Source organism: Micrasema longulum, unplaced genomic scaffold (assembly GCF_059751315.1).
Source record: "Micrasema longulum isolate JH-2025_06_02 unplaced genomic scaffold, ASM5975131v1 h1tg001059l, whole genome shotgun sequence".
NCBI classification, from domain to species: domain Eukaryota; kingdom Metazoa; phylum Arthropoda; class Insecta; order Trichoptera; family Brachycentridae; genus Micrasema; species Micrasema longulum.
In genome coordinates this window covers 30,953-51,668 of record NW_028278247.1, presented here as the reverse complement: position 1 = coordinate 51,668, position 20,716 = coordinate 30,953, and the positions used below count along the sequence as shown (strand labels likewise).

Below are 20,716 nucleotides of genomic sequence, written 5' to 3'. Positions count from 1 at the left end.
AAATTCTTTTTATGATTATAGAAATTTACTTATAAAATTAACGATATTTAAGTACATACCTGTATTGAAATAGGGACAAACAGAAAATACGACTTTTGTTATTTTAGTAGGTAGGCTCCGGATTATTTGAATTATATTTATAGCAACACAGCCTAGACTTATATAGGTAGGTAGGCTCCGGATTATTTGAATTATATTTATAGCAACACAGCCTAGACTTATATAGGTAGGTTCATTCCTTTTCCAATTTCAAATTATCAATATCAAAGATCAAACAAAAAGTAACTATGGAGATGAAATGAGTTCTGGGATAAACAACTTGTTATAGTTTTACGTTATCCCTGGGAAAAACAATAGATTGAGGAATTCAGTGATCGAATTGAAATATTTTATGCTATTGATTGATGATTCCAAAAATGGATCTTACTTATTCTTACACCAAAAGAAGATCTGAATTCGGAAGACAATGCCTTTTTTCTGATAGAAAAACTGAGTTAGGTGAATGTATTCTTCCAGACAAAAACATTTCAAAAAATTTTGTCTTGAGAAATCCAGTGCATCAAAGTACCCAATATGGTAAATTTTATGCTGATCATCAAGTCAACACATACACGTCAGTAAATTCAAAATTATTGATCTTATTGATACCTACTTTATATGCTGAAAAATATTACCATTTTAAATAAATTTTGTTGTATTTGTAGAGCTGAGTATACAAGCACTGGCATCAATCATGTGGAAGGAGGATGGCCAAAAGATATCAACACTGCAGATGCTGAAGCTACTCAAAGATACAAAAGAAAAATAGAAAAAGATGAAGTTTATAATCAGTGCATTATGCATTTATCGCAAGTATGTTTTATTCTTCATTATTTCTTCAAATGCATGATGAAAAAAAACTGTGAACTGTGAATATTTAAATGGAAGCATTTCTAGAAATCTAAATAACATAAGCAATGATTTTTATGTGTGCACTCTTGTAATACTTTATACAGGTGTAAATAATTTTGTTCAAATTTGAAAATTATGAAATATACAAATCTCACCCACATGATAAAGGTTTCAGCTCTTGTTTCACAAAAGTAAACAGATGGAAGAGTTAAGAAAATGTTTATGTTTAAGCATGGGCAGAATGGGGAATGTTACACAGTATGTAAAGTGGCCACCAGCCAATGACAGATCATAGGCCCTGTAAATGCCTAGATTTCCATATTCGCTTCTCAACAACTTTTTTCCTCTCTGTAGCAACAAATTAAGATTTAAATAACTATTGGGAGGAAATCCAGCCTGTCTACAAACATTTGGACATACTCAAAACATTGTTGATAACATGATTTGTTTACGGTGTATTTCTCACTGGGGAATCATGGGCTGAGGGATTGTTTTAGAAGGGTTCCTTTAAAATTTAGTTTTTTTACATTATAAATAAAATATAATACATGCACAAATTTATTTAAGTACATTATAAATTTATTTCAAACCCACATATTTATTTTTAGGGAATCTCTATATTACATATCTTTATATCATACTAGAGTATTTTAATATTAATATGGAGCGTACTCTTGGTAGGTTAGTCTTCATTTAACATGGCTCAGCCCGTTCTATGATTGAGATTTTTTTGTGAATTAATCATACATTATAAGCCGTTTTTCTTTTTTTTTTTTAAAATAAATATTTGTATTTTTATGATTTACCCAAATATGTACATTTTGAGGGCCATTTTCAACGACTAGTAAATAAATCACTATTAGAAAATAGGAATCAAGTTGTAGTAGAGTGAGGTTCGAACCTAGGACCTTTGATCCGTGAGTCTGCAGCGCTAGCCACAAGACCAAAATCTATTTTATATTGATACAATTATTTTGTGAACTTGAATAAGAGTTGCCTTCTATGTAAACTGATTTTTTACAGGATATGGAACACTACATTCTGCAAAATAATGCTATCAACGTATACCAGACATATTTTTCTGAGCTAGACCCAGCACCACCAGTGGAAAGGAGCTCATGCAGAACTATAAATGTGTACCGAGATATGAACACGGTCAGGCGGCCGGTCACATTTCTGAGTTGGTCAGCCGATGGAGGGGCGAGGTTGGCAGCTACACACTGCGATTTGGAATTCCAAAGATCATCATTTGATCAGTGCACCCATAGCTATATTTGGGATATTGGTAATATTATTTTTAATCTATTATTTTGATCACCCACAGGACTTTTACTAATATTTTACATTTACACAAACAACATCAATTCAAAGAAACAACAAGAAAATAGCATAACATTTTGTGAAGAAAATAAAAGAGAATAAAAGGTATAAAAAGAGACAGTATTAATATTAAAGAAAAGGAAAAAAAATAAGACAGAAAGAAACACAGTAGGTACACTAAATTCCAAATGTTACAAAACAAAATGTATAATAAGTATATGTTTATAGTTGTATAATGAAATTCATTGATGTCCTAGGTGAATGTTTAAGACTCCCAAAAACAAGAATACAGGCAACTCAGATGAACCTGTACCATAAAGGAATCGAGTTGTGGTCCTGTGGCTAGTGTCTCGGACTCACGGACCAAAGGTCTATGGTTCGAATCCCACTCTACCTCAACTTGATTCCCATTTTCTAATAGTGAGCAAAATTGACATATTTGGGTAAATCTTATGATTTACCATTATGATTTATTCATTCATCCATCTTATGATTTATTCATTCTTATGAATGCAAATATTTCTTAAAAAAAAAAAAAGAATAAGAAAAAAAAAACAAAAGAGTTTAGGGATGCTAGGTCTATCACATTGTTTCATGGGATGGCAATGGTTTTTGTTAAAAACAAACATTCATATAGGTAGATAGAATGTCATCAAAAAGCGTCTGGATTTAATAACAATGTTTTGTTTTTGAAATTATTTTTGTGTGTATTGTTTTTTAGCTAAGGTATAAATAGTTATTTAAATGTATATTTTGTAAAACTATCTAAATAAATACATAACATTTAACCAATCATGTTTTTTAAAAGTACAGCAATGAAGATTTATCTCTAATACGCCTCGACGCACATAATTCTTCCATTGTCAATGCTACATATGAAAATATTATTACACCATGTAACATCTCACTTACTAGGATATCGTTAATTTATTGTTTATTCTGCTGAAGTATTTCAGCCTAAATTCTTTTACTGTTTATTTTACAGAAAATCCAAACAAACCGCAGCTGGTCATCATGCCCCATGTCCCCTTATGCTGCCTTGAATTTAATCCCAGAGACCCTAATACATTAGTCGGCGGTTTACTCAGTGGTCAAGTATAGTATTTGATAGCTGAATTGGAATAGTAAAATATAGTTTAAATTCGGTCTAAGGAGTCTTTTTTTGTTAGGTTGCCGCTTTTGATTCCCGAAAAGGATCAGATCCATGTGAAGTTTGCCCAATGCACCAAGCTCATAGAGATCCCGTAAGAAATGTTCTTTACATCAATTCAAAAACTGGAACAGAATTTTTTTCCTCATCCACCGATGGTCAATGCAAATGGTGAGATACAACACTTGGTTATACAACTCAATACATAACATGTAAGCTAAGTAAAAACAAGTATCAATATTTTGTTTACGATGTTTAGGTGGGATACAAGAAAACTCTCCGAGCCTACTGATACTATGATTATTGATCCTGTGAAAGCTGTCGGTGAAGAACAGTCAGTTACTAGGGCCCTGGGAGTTAGTTGCTTGGAATATGAAACTACCATTCCAACAAGGTATCATAAATATTATGTATATTTTATTAAATGTGTTGTTTTTCATGTTTAGATTTTAAGATTTTTAAATTGTATGATTTTGTACACAATAGTAAATAAATTAAAAGTGCTTTAAACTAACCCGGCACTTCACATTTATTGAAAAAATCAATGGGGATATTAAACCCTAAATTTTAGAAAGTTGTGAAGAAAGGTTGGTAAAAAATGATAAAATAGTACATATTATATTGTATAAATACATAATTATGTACTTACTAATAAAATAAACTTACCTACGATACAGAATATCAGCATTCCTTAGAATAAACATTACAAATGAGTTTTTTATTTACAGATTTATGTGTGGAACAGAACAAGGCTTAGTTATAGGAGGTAATCGTAAAGGAAAATCCCCCATAGAGCGTTTACCAGGAAGGGTACATATTTTTTATTGTACATACACATACTGTATTATGCCAATAACACAATTTAATTGCTAATAAAACGATTTTGTCTAAAATAGAATTCATGTGCGCTTAATATTTTTATTAGTATGCAGCACACCTGGGTCCGGTCTACGCTCTTCAGCGAAATCCAGGTTTTGTAAAAAATTTCCTCACTGTTGGAGATTGGACAGCGAGGATTTGGTCGGAAGATTGTAAAGAAAGCCCCATTATTTGGACATACTTCCACAGGTCCAAGCTGACTGACGCTGCTTGGAGTCCGTCACGGTACGATGTCACAATTTGTTTACGTTGAACTTAAACAGGAAAGGTAGAAACCTATTTTTTTTTGTTTTTTCCAGGTTCTCAATGTTTATGACCACTCGGTGGGACGGTTGTTTATGCTGTTGGGATATTTTAAGGAAACAAAACGCTCCTGTTATCACAGCACAACTTTGTGATGAGCCTCTCACTAAAATAAGACCACAGGATCAAGTAAAGCTCGAAATTTTTTGTGTTACTACATAGGACATGAGTTCATTTTAACTTTTTATTTGCATTTAAGGATGCTTTTTTGTTCTCAAATTCTTTTTTTAATTTATGCTGTTTTTTTAATAATTACTTACTGATATTTCTGTACATCATTTTTGTAAATGCCCCACTGGCGTAAATAAATCGTTATTGTGTATTATTTTTTAGGGCAGATTGGTTCCATGTGGTAGTAGAAAGGGAGCTGTATATTTGGTGGAGTTATCTGAGAACTTAGGAATATCCGCTAAGAACGACAAACTTCTCATGACAAATGTAAGAGTGCACATAAAAAAAAACTAATTTCCTTATTGTATGTCATTGCTACAAAATATAACAATTTTCAGGATTCTACCAGAATTTTATTTAAAAAAAATTAATTGCAAGAAGTATTGTAACATCTTGCAGGTAAAAGTATTCATACTTACAATACCATCTGTTTATTTTATTTTTTGCCTATGTAACTTTTGTAATCACAATATGTACCTATACACATTTTTATAAGGAGCAACAAGACATATATTAACTCTACTAGTCTAACATCTGAGATGGACATTTTTTTTTAATCCGAAATTTTATTTTAATTTAGAAAGTGTTACAAATATGCATTAAGGATAAAACACTTCAGTGGAAATTAATGTTAAATGGAGTTAAAATAGGGGGGTGTATCAGCTAATAATAGCTGTCTGCCCTTTGATAATAGTACAATTTGATACTCTTGTATGAAATGTTTCAAGATATCTAATACATATTTTTTACTTTTACGTCAGGAAAAACAATATTTGTTAAATATACCTATGCTTGATTATTAGATGTTTGAGCGTGAGAGTAAAAGGGAACGGATACTCGAGGCTCGAATGCGCGAGATCCGTCTGAAGATGAAGGTACGAGGAGGACAGAACCCACAAGCTCCTGGAAGTGGAGATCAAGCCGGAGGTTCGGACAGAGATATTGTGGATGCCGAGGCAGAGTACAGGCAGATTGTGGACACTGAGAAGACGACACAGACACCCCCTTCTGACACAGCAAACGGTACAATTTGACGAAAGTATACTAAGTTATCATTGTCAATAGTTGACATTTTGTTCACAAATACTGCAACGTAATATTTTTTACATTTGATATTTTAAGCACTAACTTTATATAATAATTAAAATAAAACAACTTTGTTTTTAACCACTTATTTCATATTTTATTACGGAGTAGTTTTAAAGATACACAAGCTTCATTATCTAGGTAAAATTAAGTAAAAAATATAATCCTATTTTTCATTTAAACAGCATATACTCAATTTTAAAATGAAATTAAAACAGCGATAAATAATAACACAAAAATAATAAATAATCAAATAAACAAAATTTCCTGTAGTACACTTCTGTCTAGCTTTAGGAATCAAATTTCAACCCACCTCATCCCCCACACGACACGACTTGACTTATTATCTCCATATGTTTAGATTTAATATTTAGTAGACACTGCTTAAATTGAAATATAGGATAAAACCCCTTACTAAATTTTTCCTTGGTAGAGAAGCTTTTGTAGCTTCGAAACCAGTCGGCAATTAAATATATTTTTATTTTAAGACGGGTTTTGGACCCACAGTAATCTCCACTCCAATGTTTCCACTCCACATCCGAAGGTTCAAACTCTACTCTGACATCAACTTGATTCCCATTTTTCTACCAAGTTTTTTGCAACTGCATGTAGTTTCCCAAATTCCCAATAAATGAAAATATTTTCATTTTAATAATAAAAGGACGCTCGAGAGTATAAAGTCCTAGCACTTGGATCCGGTGGAAAGTCTTTTTAGCTTACCTCACGGCTTTGTCTTCCATTTTCGCCGAGAAGCCTGACTGTGGCAGACGCGGGCGACGAACCGGCGCAATTGTGGTAACGCGTAGGTTAAATGTTGAAGTTTGAATTATCAAATAATATATTATTAATAATTTAACATAGGTATTTTCATGATTTACAAAATACATATATCACTGCTAGAAAAAAAGGCCGATAACACTATTTAGAAAAAGAGTTACACATACAGTTTTGTTTAATTTATGTCAAATGAACTTGATTTTACATTATTTTTGCTATTAAGTAATATATGAATAAAAAACCGCACAAAAGCCAACATGTTTGATACAAAAAACAAAACAGTTGCCAAACACTATTACATACATCTTCATACGATTTATTATATTCATAAAATTATGAAAAACCAAACTAATTTTTTATGTTTTATTTTCAGGAGAGTCAACATGATTCAAGAAGAGTACAATGTAATATATCTATACAAATCATGTGAACCCTTTACTTTTAAGTATAAAAAGTACTAGTAACATATTGTATCAAAATTATATTTTTTAAGTATTGCAATATTTCAAAATGTAATGCTAGCTTATCCCACATTTAATATTATTGAACAGAATAGACGTAGAAGATTTATTACAAAGAAAATAAATTATATTTTGTGAACATAAAAAATACATTCTTATGCTAGAGGATTCAGTATGTATCAGTTCATATTATGTATTACTAAATACATTTATATAGAGACAAAAGGATACTAACATCAAAATAGCATTGTGTTTTATTGGGACGTCTTGTTATCTAAATATGAGAAGTTGGATAAATAGCATTAAGAAATCTATAAATATGGAAGACAGGTGAAGTTAATAAAATATTTGTATAACAATCAACTTAAGGAGACAACATCTGATCCCATAATATATTCATCTTGCTTTCCGCACTATCTTCTTCAAAATGCCAAGATTACAATCAGAAGTTAAGGACGTCATACCTTCACCATGACGGTACAGTAGAAGATAAATTCTCCTAAGCGATTACGAAAACATGCTACGACCCTTTACCTTCAAGTTTTGGGTAGGTACATCGATATGTACCAAAGGGTGGGACACTTACCCCATGGCACACATATCTCTATGCCTTAAGAGTGAAATTTTGTTCCACTAAGCATTATTTGTTTTGATTACGATTTATTTAAATGTTTAATCGGAGGTGGTCACTTTTTTTTTAAAGGCCTATTTAAAATATGAAAGAAATAAGTAAATTTTGAAGGCCAAATTAATTCCGACATAACTGTCAGTTTTCAAACCGAATGGCTAGATGCTGCTTTATTAATTTATAACTGCATCTAGCCTTCGGTTTGAAAACTTGGGGCAATTAGAGTGTATGCGTAAGACCACATGACCTTTGAGATTTGATAAAAATATGCCAGTATGAAAAGTAAATATAATTGTATTTCTTCCACATTTTTTCTTATCTTTCTAAAAGCTCGTATCGACGTGTCGATAAAGCCAGCTTTGTAATACATAGGTAGATAGAAATGAAAGGAAAGTTTACCATACCGTCTTAGGAACTGTCAAATGTCGTATATAAGTCATGTTTAAACAAGGACTTTTTGCTTTAATTGCGATTTTTTAAAATTTTAAATCATTTTGAAGTGGTTGCTTTTAATCATAGAGCTACTACTACTACTACTACCATCACGCCATTTCACCGTATGGGCAGGCAGAGAGATTGGACCGCCACACCGTCTATCCTGGCATACATTCCCAGCTTTTACCACATTCATACATCTTGTCATTATTTTATTATTTATTTATTTTATTAGGTAAACAAACAGTATGTACACAAACATTGCCGATTTCTTTTTATATTAGTGTAAGGAACTCGTGCACACACCAAAAAAATTGTTTAATACAATAATTTAAATTATGTTCAATATAATAAATGTAAAAGAAACTAAATGAAAAAATATGTATTTAATTTTAAGTTAATAAGATTGTCGTACATGCCCTTCGGTTCTGTCTTCTTTTGACATGACCAGACTTAAGATTTTGGTTTATCTGATCATGCCACGTTTTCCTTGGTCGTCCTCGTCTCACGTTAGACGCCTAATTAAAATACAAACATCATAGAGGTCTATTTAAACTACAAAGTAAATATTTTGGATGTTTGTAGCACTAACTTTAGGTTAGCACTAACCGAAACTAGTCAGTTGTGATAATAAATAAGTGGTTCATAAAACAAAGTAATTTTATTTGATCCTTTAAAACGAAAGAAATACTTTAGTAATGAACATAGAGTAAAGTTTCGGCGACACTTATTTTTTAAATTTTATTATATTGAGTCTGACGTAATGAAAATACGTATTGACAGGTCGGTAGAGTATACAGAGGTAGACAGAGATAGGAAAGTTAAGTATACTGTCTCAGTGTGTACCGATGAAGATAGCATTTGTAATAGCGGCCCGGTTGGAATAATGAACAAGAGTTGGAATTTAATCAACAGTAAACTTTGAAAGACCATGTGAAGAGTGGGGATCCATTCCAAGATCCTCAGATTACACAATTTTAAGGAAAACAAATTTAAAAATAATTTATGCCAACACAGATGTAAGTCTGGCAAAAAATAATGTTTCGATAATTTGAAACTAAATAAAAATATAAGTGCATTCCATCCTAACTTCCACACAAGTTAATTATTCTTAGGAAATAATAATTTGATTTTCAACTAAGTCCATTATGTGATCAGAAACAGTTGTTTATGATTGCATAATTTTGTAATAAAGTGATCGTTGAAAAATTCAGAACTTAAGTCACTCTGCCATAAATCTGTACTCGAGTTTTATCTATCAAACAAATAAACAAACTATCACACCATTTTCCCGTAGAGGTAGGTGGAGAGGATAAAATGCCATATCACTGTCTCTGCATCAGACCCCACTTCCTCTACATTCATATGTCTTCTCATCCAGACATGCAGATTATTTCCGACTTTTGACATGTCCAAGACGATATTATATGATGACTATTATTTGAAATACTTCTGAGTGTATAGTTCTAAACTTTTATATTACCAATATTTATTTTTAGGATAGCACGTTTTAAAAAAAAAAAAAAAAATTATTTCAAACTCCTTTCCCACTGGCTAAAATAACTAGAATACTAGTTTTCTTATCAGAATGTACGAAGTCAGCATTCTATAAATTTTATTTTTCACTATTGCAGTTTGTCATTTTCACTTTGTATGATTTCAAATACAAATTAAAACATTCTAACACAATTAAGTTTCATAAACATGTTTAAATGGTGATGACAAAAAAACGTTTTAACGTATGGCCAACTAGCGATATGTGACATGTCTGTCAATCTATTACGAAAATTTAATTTTAAAAATTAAAATTATTTAATGAACTAATCAAAAACATTTTTGAAACCATTGAAGACCCACTTTCGCTCAATATTAGCACCTACTCCAGAAACATTTTGTATAAAAACAGTGGGAAATTTGCACAATAAATCTTCTATTTGGTTTTGTCGAATTTCGGGTTCCATTTTCTGGACATAAGACCACAAATAGTCGGCGCTGGCCCCAAATGGATGAACGTGAAGAAAGGTGGAGATGATGCCAATCAGTTTGGCTTCTCTGTCCACGAGAGTGTATGGTAATATATCCAGAGATTTACTTTCCACCTGTAAGAAACAATATCAAATAGAAAAAAAAAATTTACACTTGATCATTTTGCACCAAGAGACGAGAGATCAATTACTAGTGACCGACCGAAATAAGGTTTTCAGTCGAAATAGAAACCGAATTTTGACTTCTGTTCTAGTTTTGATCAAAACTTATTTAAATAAGTTAACAGTCACTTCAAAACGCCCAAAATAAGGTGATTTTATTGTTAAACCTTAGGAGTCGACCAAAAACACAGCATTTACTCACTATCAACCAAAAAACGCACACATGTGACGGATTCGGGGAAGCTTTGGGTGAAGACAAAACGTGATCTGAAAGATTTTTTTCGTCAATACGTCACTGTTGATGAAACATGAGTCCATTATTACACGCCAAAGATAAAGGTACAGTCCAAGCAGTAGAGAAAACGCGGCAATGGCCCACTGACGAAAGTCAAGACAACTCGATCAGACCAAGGGGATGGTGACTGTTTTTTGGGATGCGAAAGGCATTATTATGATTGATTACGTGCAAAAGGGTAAAACAATAACCGGAGAAACAAACTAAAGGTCACGAACCATAAGATGCACCTGAGTACAGCTGAACGTAATCCGACACACCGGTTTCGGCTGAGCCTAAGTTTAAGACAATTTTCGGCTAAAACCGAAACCGCGGCCCAAACTCTTTTTATTGGCCGAAACTGAAACTTCGGTCGGTCACTACCAATTACGCAACTGAATTACAGCAGAGGGCACCTAAGCTTAACCCTTTATAGGACACCTTTTTTGTGTTGATTTACATCTTGCATTTGAAAATCAGAGTAGGTAGACTGATCTACCGGAGTACATTATTAGGGGTACTTTTGTGACGGAAGACTTATTATTAATACAAAATTACAGAAAATAAGGATCTCACTTTTGGTGGTATAAGTATGTACCACTCTCTCTTGGTGTCCTATAAAGGGTTAAGAAAAACCACTAATTGAGTGACCATAAGAGATTTACCAATATTGGTCAATTTATTATTATTTATGTCAAATTTTAAGTTATCTTTATCAGTTAAACATGACCAATAATGATAATTAATTATTTTATACAAAAATTGCATTTATAAATGGAAAATTAGTTTACTATATCGACAAACATTGGACAAACCAACTGTCTCATTGTAATACAGTTGAGTTGGTCAAATCAAAACAATCATATTAGAATGTACTAAAGTTACCTTGTCTACTGAGTCAATTAAGTTGATGGTTAGATCGTCTTTATCTTCCCTTTGATCATCTTTCTTGTCAATGACCCGATTATTTTTCATTTTAGCTTCTAAGACTTTTAATTTAATTGATTCAGCAGCTTGTGTCTTCTTGGACTGCATAAGTTGGTTTTCTAAAACTCCGATTCGAGATTTCATTTGAATAATGTTTTGTGATTTCGTATCTAGCTCTGTTTTATTTTCTGATCGCATTATATCTATTTCATTCTTGTATGCTTCTAGCTGACATTTTAAGCTGTCATTTTCTTCCTGAAAGTAGAGCATTTTCATATGTTTAGATGGTTGTATTTAGTAGGAATTAGAGTGTTTATTTCTAAAGCATAAAACGTATTATATAGATTTACATATGGGGCATTAAAACTCTTAAAATCGAATTAATATGGTACATAAAGAATGGGGATATTTAAACATAATAACAAGAAACTACTCATAGTTTAGAAAACTTACTCGAAGTCTTTCATCATCATGCTTACTCCGCTTCCTTGGAATCGCTCCTTCTTCATCACTGACATCCATTTCTTCACCTCCGCCAGTTTCTTGTAGGAAATCTTCAAGCTGCAGTGTTCGTATTTCCTAAAACATTCACAGGTATTAACCAAAACATTAAATGTTTAAAATGCCAGAATCACACAATTCTTTGGGTTTATTTTGTAGAATTCTAAATAAGTTTCAGTAAATAATATACCATGTATTAAATAATAAAAATCAACATTGTTTTGGAATAGAAGGAATAGGACTATAAAAAAAGCAACTGGTCAACAAGTCTGGCTTGAACCAATGTGATAATACATACATGTGTAAACACATTCTAATAATGTATCTACTTAATATTTTGGGTATTAGTTCTATTTCCGAAAGGTTTTAAAGAAATGATACTAGCATAGACAGCAGCATACCGAATGAAAATAATAAAAAAAAAATAATCTAAAAGGCAGTTAAGTTATTATTGTTTATTCACATCAATGTCAGTGTAGTACACAAATTAGTAATTTAAAACATAATTGCTCCACTCCATCATTTAGATTAAAATCTGATTGCCAATATAAAGGAAATAATCATAATATTCCTGTGCGTCCATCTCCTTTGGTGCGTTGTTCCAGCGAATACGAGAGATGATCCAAAATGATTGAGTAAAAAGATTTAAGATTTACAAATTCAAAGTTTTAACACATACAATACCATAACCTACCTGGGGTGATATTCCAAACGCTCTCGCGGCCGTAGAAAATACTTTAATCATTCGTATTTTGTATGTAAATACACAAAATAAAAGTATTTTCTACAGCCGCGAGAGCGGTTTAGAATAGCACCGCTGGTGACATCCATAGAAATAATTAACATCCGCATGGAGTTTGTTCTTAATCATAATAAGTAATAATATTTACCTGGATTTTTAAACACCGTAAAATGGAAACAGCAATGAGAGAGCAATAGTTATAAAACTTGCTTCTTTATCCATCCACAGCAAAAGTTACATAGGCCACAGCTTTTAAATACAAATCATAATGTTAACTTGATTGTTTAACTCATAAAATGGTCGGTCTTACACTTCGCACATTTATCATTCCTTGGTAACACAATAATGAGAATAACTGCATCAAAGTCAAGTCCAAAAACTGGAAGATAGCTTACATAACATCTACACTGCTTCAAGGGGTTTAAGTATACCGTTGACATCTTAATAATTGAACAGTAACTTTTTTAAAGTCTAGGCCACAGGTACCCAAAGTGGGCATATTCTGCGCCTTGGGGCACTGAAGGTGAATAAAGGGGCAATGTTGGCCCTGGGGGAAGTAGGGGTGCATTAAAACCAAAAAGGGAGCAATGAGATGATAAAATTTCAACATTATAAAATATCTATTGTAATATATTTTTGATGCCCGAGATTAGTGTGCATTGACAATGTTAAAAAAAGAAAAATTAATTGGAAAACACCAGGCTCATACTTCGCATTAACATACATTTATTTTAATGGTTCTCTCACATTGTTCAGTAATAAAAGTAAGCAATCTACATTGTTAATTATAATTTGATATTTTATTTTAATAAATACCTTTGAAATTTCTATTTCAAATCGTTTTATTTCCAAAACACCCTTTTGAAATAAAAAAGTTACTTATCACTGCGTATATCGTGAGCATACAATGAAAACTGGTAAAGTGAAAATTCTTGTTAGTTGTCCATTAAAGTTTGTACATAGACACAAACTCATAGTTTTATTATTTAGTACACTTTTGATTTTAAGTTTATGTAGTACGAAGCATTATTAATGTGTTATAAGTCTTTTGATTTTGTCAATGTTTCCTGTAGCAGATGTTCAAAGACTGTCTTGATCAATTTTGAAAAAAAACAGTAGGGTATTAAGTAATTAATTTTTTTGAAAAAGGGGGCAATGATTCAAATAAGCTTGAAAACCTGTGGTCTAGGCATTCCGTCCCGTAATTCATACATACATTAGTGTCCGCTCCTTAACTGATAAATATGTTGCCACAAATAATGCCGAGGTGTTTCCGTCAGTTGCCATTTCCTGCGCTTCCTTCCAAATTATGTCCAAAAAACTTGTCTCGAACTTGTAATACAGCTAAATGTTGTTAAGGCTCTCGGGAGGCATGTGCAATACGTGGCTACTTTTGATGACAGTAGTCACCGGAGGTAATCATCCAAATTTACCACATTAAGGCTGATGTTAAAAAAATTATATTAAAAGCTCACTTACCCGAGAAATGTTCGAATTCTCACGGCACGGTGTTCAACCGATTAAACTTTCCAATATTTACAATTTCTTACAAGAAAAAAAATATTCTGCTATCATATGAAGAAAGGCTGAAACTGCACCGAAGTAAATTAGCGTTTTGTGGAAAGTGAATTATGAGATTGCCATAAGTTTATGGACCAATATACTTATTTACAATTACAAAATTTACAATGATATGTAAGTTTTATTTTTTGTAATAATATTTTTGAGAAATACTCTTTACTTTTTTTTTGTAGGTTTTCCCTTTCATTTTTGTAAAAGAAAATATGGATTCGGTTTAATTGCGGAATACATTCAGTGAAATTGCGTCCTTTTATATATAACTGTTCTTATATTAAAAAAAACAATTGGGACTTTGTTACATAAATACAAATGTTCATCTTTTCATACTGATGTACACTTAATTAATTTTTGTCAAAAATGGTAGTTATGGCCTTTCACCGTATGACAACAGTATTATATATACAGTTGAATTTGTAAATAGTAATTTTTAGCACAGATTGATGTTTTGTATGTGTGCAGTGGTCAGTCCAATCTTGTTACTCCATCAGTTTTTGGATTCTCCGGATACAAACCTTAACAAGTTAGTGAAATCTCCACAGATACTAATAGGTGAAACAACGGAAACATCAGTGTACAATACCTTTGGTGATAACTTACCGAAGACTGCTTCTTCCAGATCTCAATGTTCTTGCGTTGCGCTTTACTGAAATGGTCCCAGACTTTCTTATGTGAAGCGGCTGCAAATACCTTCTCCACCTCACCAACTGCGTCCCGGAACATAAGGTGAAAACATGGCATCATGTATAATCAAATAGATCGGTACGTGCATCCACTGCTCGCCTGACTACCTCCCGGTACCTCCTGGCAGAATAACCAACTACCAGATTGTGTCTGAACCCAAGCTTATGATTTTCATTTTATTCACCTTACTGCATCCAATACACGAGATCCGAGATAGGGAGAAGGAACCAAATTATAACGGCCAAGTTATTAAGTTTACAATATCTTCACTACTTTTTTTGCAGACATTTTACGGATTATCTTTTTTATTTTCCCGGTGGAATTTTATTTCACTTTATATAGGTATATATAATTTATTCTAATTTACACAATTAGAAAGATAAATTCAGATAAAAAAAAAAACATTTTTTATCCAATGCCTTTGATTCGTATTATATATATTGTTAGCCGGATAACCCATAGTGAATACAGTTAGGTTTAAGAGAGTAAAATAAAGTATTTTTCACAGGCATAGCAGTGAAATATTTTAACCCGATTTATGTTGACTGTAACACCATTGGATGAGTCGTAACTATCCTTTTTGCTGCTGGAATGTAACCTTGTGGGACCTGATAATCTGTAGTAAAGTTCAGAATAGGGGTGGTTAGTATGCCAGAATAGGCAAGCTCGGAGAACTTATTGGTTTATCCATCGTAAATTATATAAACTCATCTTCTTGGGATATACATCAAGTCACATACTGGCGGGTCGTGGTCCGTGGTGGTATCACAAAGTCCAGATTAGAAGTCTGACTAACTAAAAATGGCCACCAAATTGAAATGTTTGAATAAATTTTGAGAATGCAAAAATGAATTTTTGTTCAAATTAAAAAAAAAAAAACATTAGCTTTATAGAAGACATTGAACAATAATGCCTAACTTTTAGGTAGGTTATCAAAAGTTAGTTTTAATGTGTGTATGTTAGTTTGATAAAATATCAAATAATAGCGCATAGTAATCACTGTAAAACTGATAGATATTGCAAACCCCTAAAACCACATTTTTATGAATAATTTATTCAAGAATCTTTAAATTTTCTGTAATAAATCCGCGATTATTAAATTCTACTCATTCAAATCATTTTTAATAGTAAATAGGGGGATGACACTCCAATCCTATAGTATATGCTTTATGGCGTCATCAATAATATTATCTACACGTAAGGCACAAGTTTTGAATTTCATGAGTGGTAACCGTTCTTCATTAGAGACTGATCATAATCCAATAGTCCTAGATCCGATGGTGGTGACTGACCGAAGTGTTTACTTACCGATGTTTAAATTCAGTTTGAGAATACACATCATCGGCGGTGAGTGAGCTAATTGCGCATTACATAACTTCCTGAAGACTGGTGGAATCCAAACTCTACATAAATCTTCTTATATAGACTGGGCTTTTTATCGAGGAATGAAAATAAACAAATATAAAAAAAATTAAAATAGTACCTACGGATACATTAGCACACTGTATGATGCTAATATAGTGGCCATCTTCGATCACACCTTGAAAGCATATTGAAGCCACAAATACATTATGATAATTAAGTTGATACAAAGAGTACACTTTAAGTGGGGTGTTTTACAAATCGGAATGAAAAAACTGTGTCTACAATGTGTTAATGAGCCATAATGAATACAATTGTCTTTTCTCTTAAGCTTCATCTCGGTAAAATAAAATTGGAATATTGTTGTATAAAATATAAGTTTTATAAACACTATAAAACCATGTCTACTCCCCCTTTATGTACTTTTTATTTAATTTTGATAATAAATACATTTTTTTTAGTATGCATTATTTTTTCCCCTCTCTATCTGTATTTACTTCTAATAAATTAATGTGAAATTTGTAACTGGTCTTACTTTTAAAAATTGTTTTCTTGTACCTTGTGTTTATTAAAAAAGACTGTATTAATTCCATCATAAATAAATATATAAATAATACAACTTGTTAGTTATTTGTTACAAAATATTTTCTGAAACAAAAAATGTAATATCCAGATCTTACAATGCCCATTAAGTTCCACGGTCCGTATCTTCATTTACGGCAGAGGGAGGTGTAAATATTATGTTGAAAAACTTACATTGTATCAAAAGTGTTTGCATTTTAATATTGGCCTCATCCTTGGCCCTTTGCAGCTCTTCTTCGTACTGAGTCTTGTCATTAAGAAGTCGACGAACGTGGGAGTTGGTGCTTTGAATCATAGAATAGAACACATTCACATTCTTCTTGTTACAGTCACCACGCTCTAGCCAAGAGATGACGACCTGAAATATTATTCCATTTTAAAATTGAGGAGAAAATTTATACCTATTAATAAAAATGTTGTTTACTCAACCTCGGTTTTTATACAATAATAAACTAAGTATTATAAACAATATTTTGAGTTTGTCCAAATTTTCATAGACAAGGACTGGATTCAACTCCCTAGGAAGGTGTTAATATTAACATATTACAACAGAGATGAAGAACATTTTAGAGAAGGCAATATAGAAGTCTAGGTATAAAGGTTTCAGCTCTTTAACTTCGAAAACATCAACAGATGAAATAATTTAAGGAATATAGATGTTCAAATATGGGCAGAATGGTGAATGTTACACAGTGTGTAAAATGGCCACTTAAACCAGCCAATGACAGGTCATAAGCCCTGTAAGATGTCTAGACTTACATGTTTTTTCAATTAATTATTTTTATTTATTTACATACATAAGTTTATTGTACATTATTTGAGACATAAGTCCCAACTCCATGGGACTAGAAGTCCTGTGTTGAGATGGGACGAGCAATTAGTTGACACATACACATGAGTATATCACCACAAATATAGGATCAGAATCATAAAAAATATATTTTTTAAAAAACATACATATATGGTACATCAATATGGTTAACAGTAAACTCAAACATTCGGAAAATCATCAAGGAGTTTCCTACTCAAATCCCTCCAGGAAAATCCAGTCCTTAACTCATTTTGTCAAAACAGTTTTTGTCCTTGAGAGCTTAATATGCTCTTCCAAAATATTGAACACTCAGTGCGATAAATGAGAGATGTCTCTGAGCAAAAGTCGTACGGGTTTTGGGTATGACATAATTTGTGCTCTGCAAAAACCTTGTATGGACATTTTGCTGAGACCTCTCCTTTTTGTTCGACCAGAAGTGTGTAAGTACTTCTTTCAGGTACAGTTGTCTCATATCCAGCACCTTCGTGTATTGGAACAACTGTTCTGACGGGTATGTTGAAGGGCGCCGGAATATTAAGTCAATAATAATTTCTGTGAAATTATAAGAGGCTTTAAAATTGATGCCGCACAACCACCCCAGCCAGCTATTGGATTGAAACAGAGCAAAGTACACACTTCAGAAAGTGCCAATATACAGAATGTCTCTAAGAGAGCAGAATAGATGGCACAGCTTTCTCAACCTAGAGTCTAGTGACTGGACCCGAGCCTCCCTCCTCTAAAATGTATGTGTAGTACACCTTCTCTAAAATGTTCTTTATCTCTGTTGTAATATGTCAATGGGTATTATAATATTTATAAATCACAATCTTGAAATTTACACAAAAAAGAAACATTTATTTATTTAAAAAATGTGTACATTGTACTTGTCCATATTATAATATAATACAGACATGTAGTTGCTCAGTAGAAAAAATTACCTGTACAGCTTGATTGAAGTTATCATCTTGTTTTATTTTGTCACAAATATCGGCGGCATCGTGATCGGTGTAGTGATGTATGGGAGGTGACGGAGGTCGCCGCTTGGCAGCCATACGCTCACGGTGCCTTTGCTCCCTTTGCAGGGCCCTCTGTTTACATTCCCACTCGTGCTGGTCATCTCTCGCCATGGCATAATCTACATGAAGCCTGCTGCAGTTGGCTGCGTCAGTTTTGTTTTCAATTCTGATTCTATATCCGGAGAAAAACACAGCTGCATCCACTGATTGCTCATAAGTGAAACGAATATGGCAGAAGTTCTTTTTAGACAAGCGAAGAGAATTGATTTCGCCGCATCTCTCAAATATCTCGGTAATGATTTCTTCCGTGATGTTTTCTGGGAGACTGCCGATGAATACCGTGCGACATCCCGGAGGCTTTTCTCGAGTAGTGGGAAGGACGGAGCTAGGATATGGAGGCACCAGGGAACACGATTTCAGCTGAATTATATCTTTGGTCGGTTGATTAACGGGAAAGGATTGCATCGCCATCATACTCATGTCGTTAGAGGGGACTACACCATCCGGATTGACCATCGGCATAGTACTCATAGAGTTCAGATCGGACATGCCATATTGCCCCATGGACATCATAGTCGGGTCCATCATCATACCTCCCATCATCCCCATTCCACCCATCATTGGGTTTCCAGGGAACATACCTCCAATTCCCATTCCTCCAAACATCATACCTTAAAGACACAAATAATTTAGTTACTCGTATTTTGAAAGAACAGTCGGGAAGAATATTATAACTGTTAACGCATATATCGCCAAGTAAACTTAAGGCGGAACTTCAGACTAACAAAAAGAAAAGTAAATACCTGGTTGGGCTGTTGCAGCGATGCCATTATTTTGTGAGGCAATAACTTCACTTTGATTCATGCTGGGCATCTGAGGCCCGATAACATTTTGCGTGTTTATATTAGATGATTCCATTCCCTCATCTCTCGTCTTATTTCCCGTATCATTAATATTGCCCACAGACGAGTTATCCTTTTTATCTTGTTTTCCCCGGGCACTATCGCGAATTTTGTAGTCAGACCTGCTACGATCTTGGCGCGAGCGGTCTTTTTCGCTGTCCCTTTCGCGTCTTCTCCCGTCTCTTTCTCTAGATCTTCTACGATAAGATTCTCTCGTATCGCTCGAGTTGTGCCTCCCGTTGTCTGTTTCTTGATCCCTCCTGGAATCGAAGTTTTCCCCAGTGGGAATGGTATCATTGGGTAGAGGTGGCTGATGCATGGTCGTAGGAGCCGGTTGCATGTTTTTACTCATATTAAACTCCAGGGGAGCGTCATTTAACCCTGGCATCATCATACCGTGAGACATGTTATAATTGGAGTGCATGTTCTCATAGCCGGGACCTCCCATCATTCCCATATTAGGCACTGAAAGAAAAAATATGTGTGACTTGAAGCAACGTAGATTACATTCATGATCAGCATAGATTACATTCCGACACATGACCAATCTGTCGGTGCATTTTAAATATTAGAAAAGCCGAATGAAAAGTCTATAGATTTTATGACATTGATCTTACGTGATCAAACCACTTTTATTTGAAAAATTTTATATAAAATTATACACTATTGTTTAGACTTCACATTATTTTCCCGAAAGTCTGTTCATTCTTTTTTATATTATTAGCAATCGAAAAAAAGCAAAACTGCAAAACTCACTCATTGGGGGAGGAAGCGGAGGTTGCATGGGTAAATTACCCCCACGAAATTGGTAAGACATTCTACAAATACAAAAAAACCAATTGAGTTTGCAAATATGTTTTAACTAAACGTATATAAAATGGCATAACACAAAACACTAAAACCGAGAACAAAATGACAGAAAGCAGACCAAAATGGAAGAAAACATTGACAAAACCAGAGATGGTTTGTGAGTTGTGAGCGCACCACAGACTAGGAGACTAGAGATTTGAGCGAACTGCTTGTGGTTTGTGATATTTGGTTGTGGTTCATTGACACAGGCTACATGGTTCATCGATCATTGTAATCTCT

General features: G+C 33.2%; 2 protein-coding genes across 4 annotated transcripts; one reads left to right on the top strand and one right to left on the bottom strand.

Moving 5' to 3' along the window:
* The first annotated feature begins 172 nt into the window (after positions 1-172).
* Positions 173-8,007, top strand: Dnai2 (dynein, axonemal, intermediate chain 2). 2 transcript variants are annotated; one of them, XM_088233126.1, is made up of 12 exons: positions 173-613; positions 705-852; positions 1,915-2,176; positions 3,197-3,306; positions 3,381-3,532; positions 3,621-3,755; positions 4,090-4,171; positions 4,287-4,465; positions 4,540-4,672; positions 4,877-4,981; positions 5,518-5,737; positions 6,951-8,007. In XM_088233126.1, the coding sequence occupies exons 1-12, from the start codon at positions 405-407 to the stop codon at positions 6,962-6,964; spliced, it is 1,749 nt and encodes a 582-aa protein (XP_088089252.1). In that variant the 5' UTR covers positions 173-404; the 3' UTR covers positions 6,965-8,007. The 2 variants fall into 2 exon arrangements, with proteins under 2 accessions (XP_088089252.1, XP_088089253.1); XM_088233127.1 differs by lacking the exons at positions 4,287-4,465; positions 5,518-5,737; positions 6,951-8,007 and having other exon boundaries at positions 4,877-4,973.
* On the bottom strand, positions 4,766-20,615 carry LOC148277265 (ecto-NOX disulfide-thiol exchanger 1). 2 transcript variants are annotated; one of them, XM_088233125.1, is made up of 8 exons: positions 20,384-20,615; positions 19,529-20,092; positions 18,648-19,396; positions 17,073-17,256; positions 14,871-14,977; positions 11,903-12,028; positions 11,408-11,704; positions 4,766-10,200 (listed from the first exon to the last, which is right to left on the bottom strand). In XM_088233125.1, the coding sequence occupies exons 1-8, from the start codon at positions 20,442-20,444 to the stop codon at positions 9,922-9,924; spliced, it is 2,367 nt and encodes a 788-aa protein (XP_088089251.1). In that variant the 5' UTR covers positions 20,445-20,615; the 3' UTR covers positions 4,766-9,921. The 2 variants fall into 2 exon arrangements, 1 of the variants encoding a protein (XP_088089251.1); XR_015823540.1 differs by lacking the exons at positions 4,766-10,200; positions 14,871-14,977 and having other exon boundaries at positions 11,490-11,704; positions 20,384-20,596.
* Between the last annotated feature and the right edge of the window lie 101 nt (positions 20,616-20,716).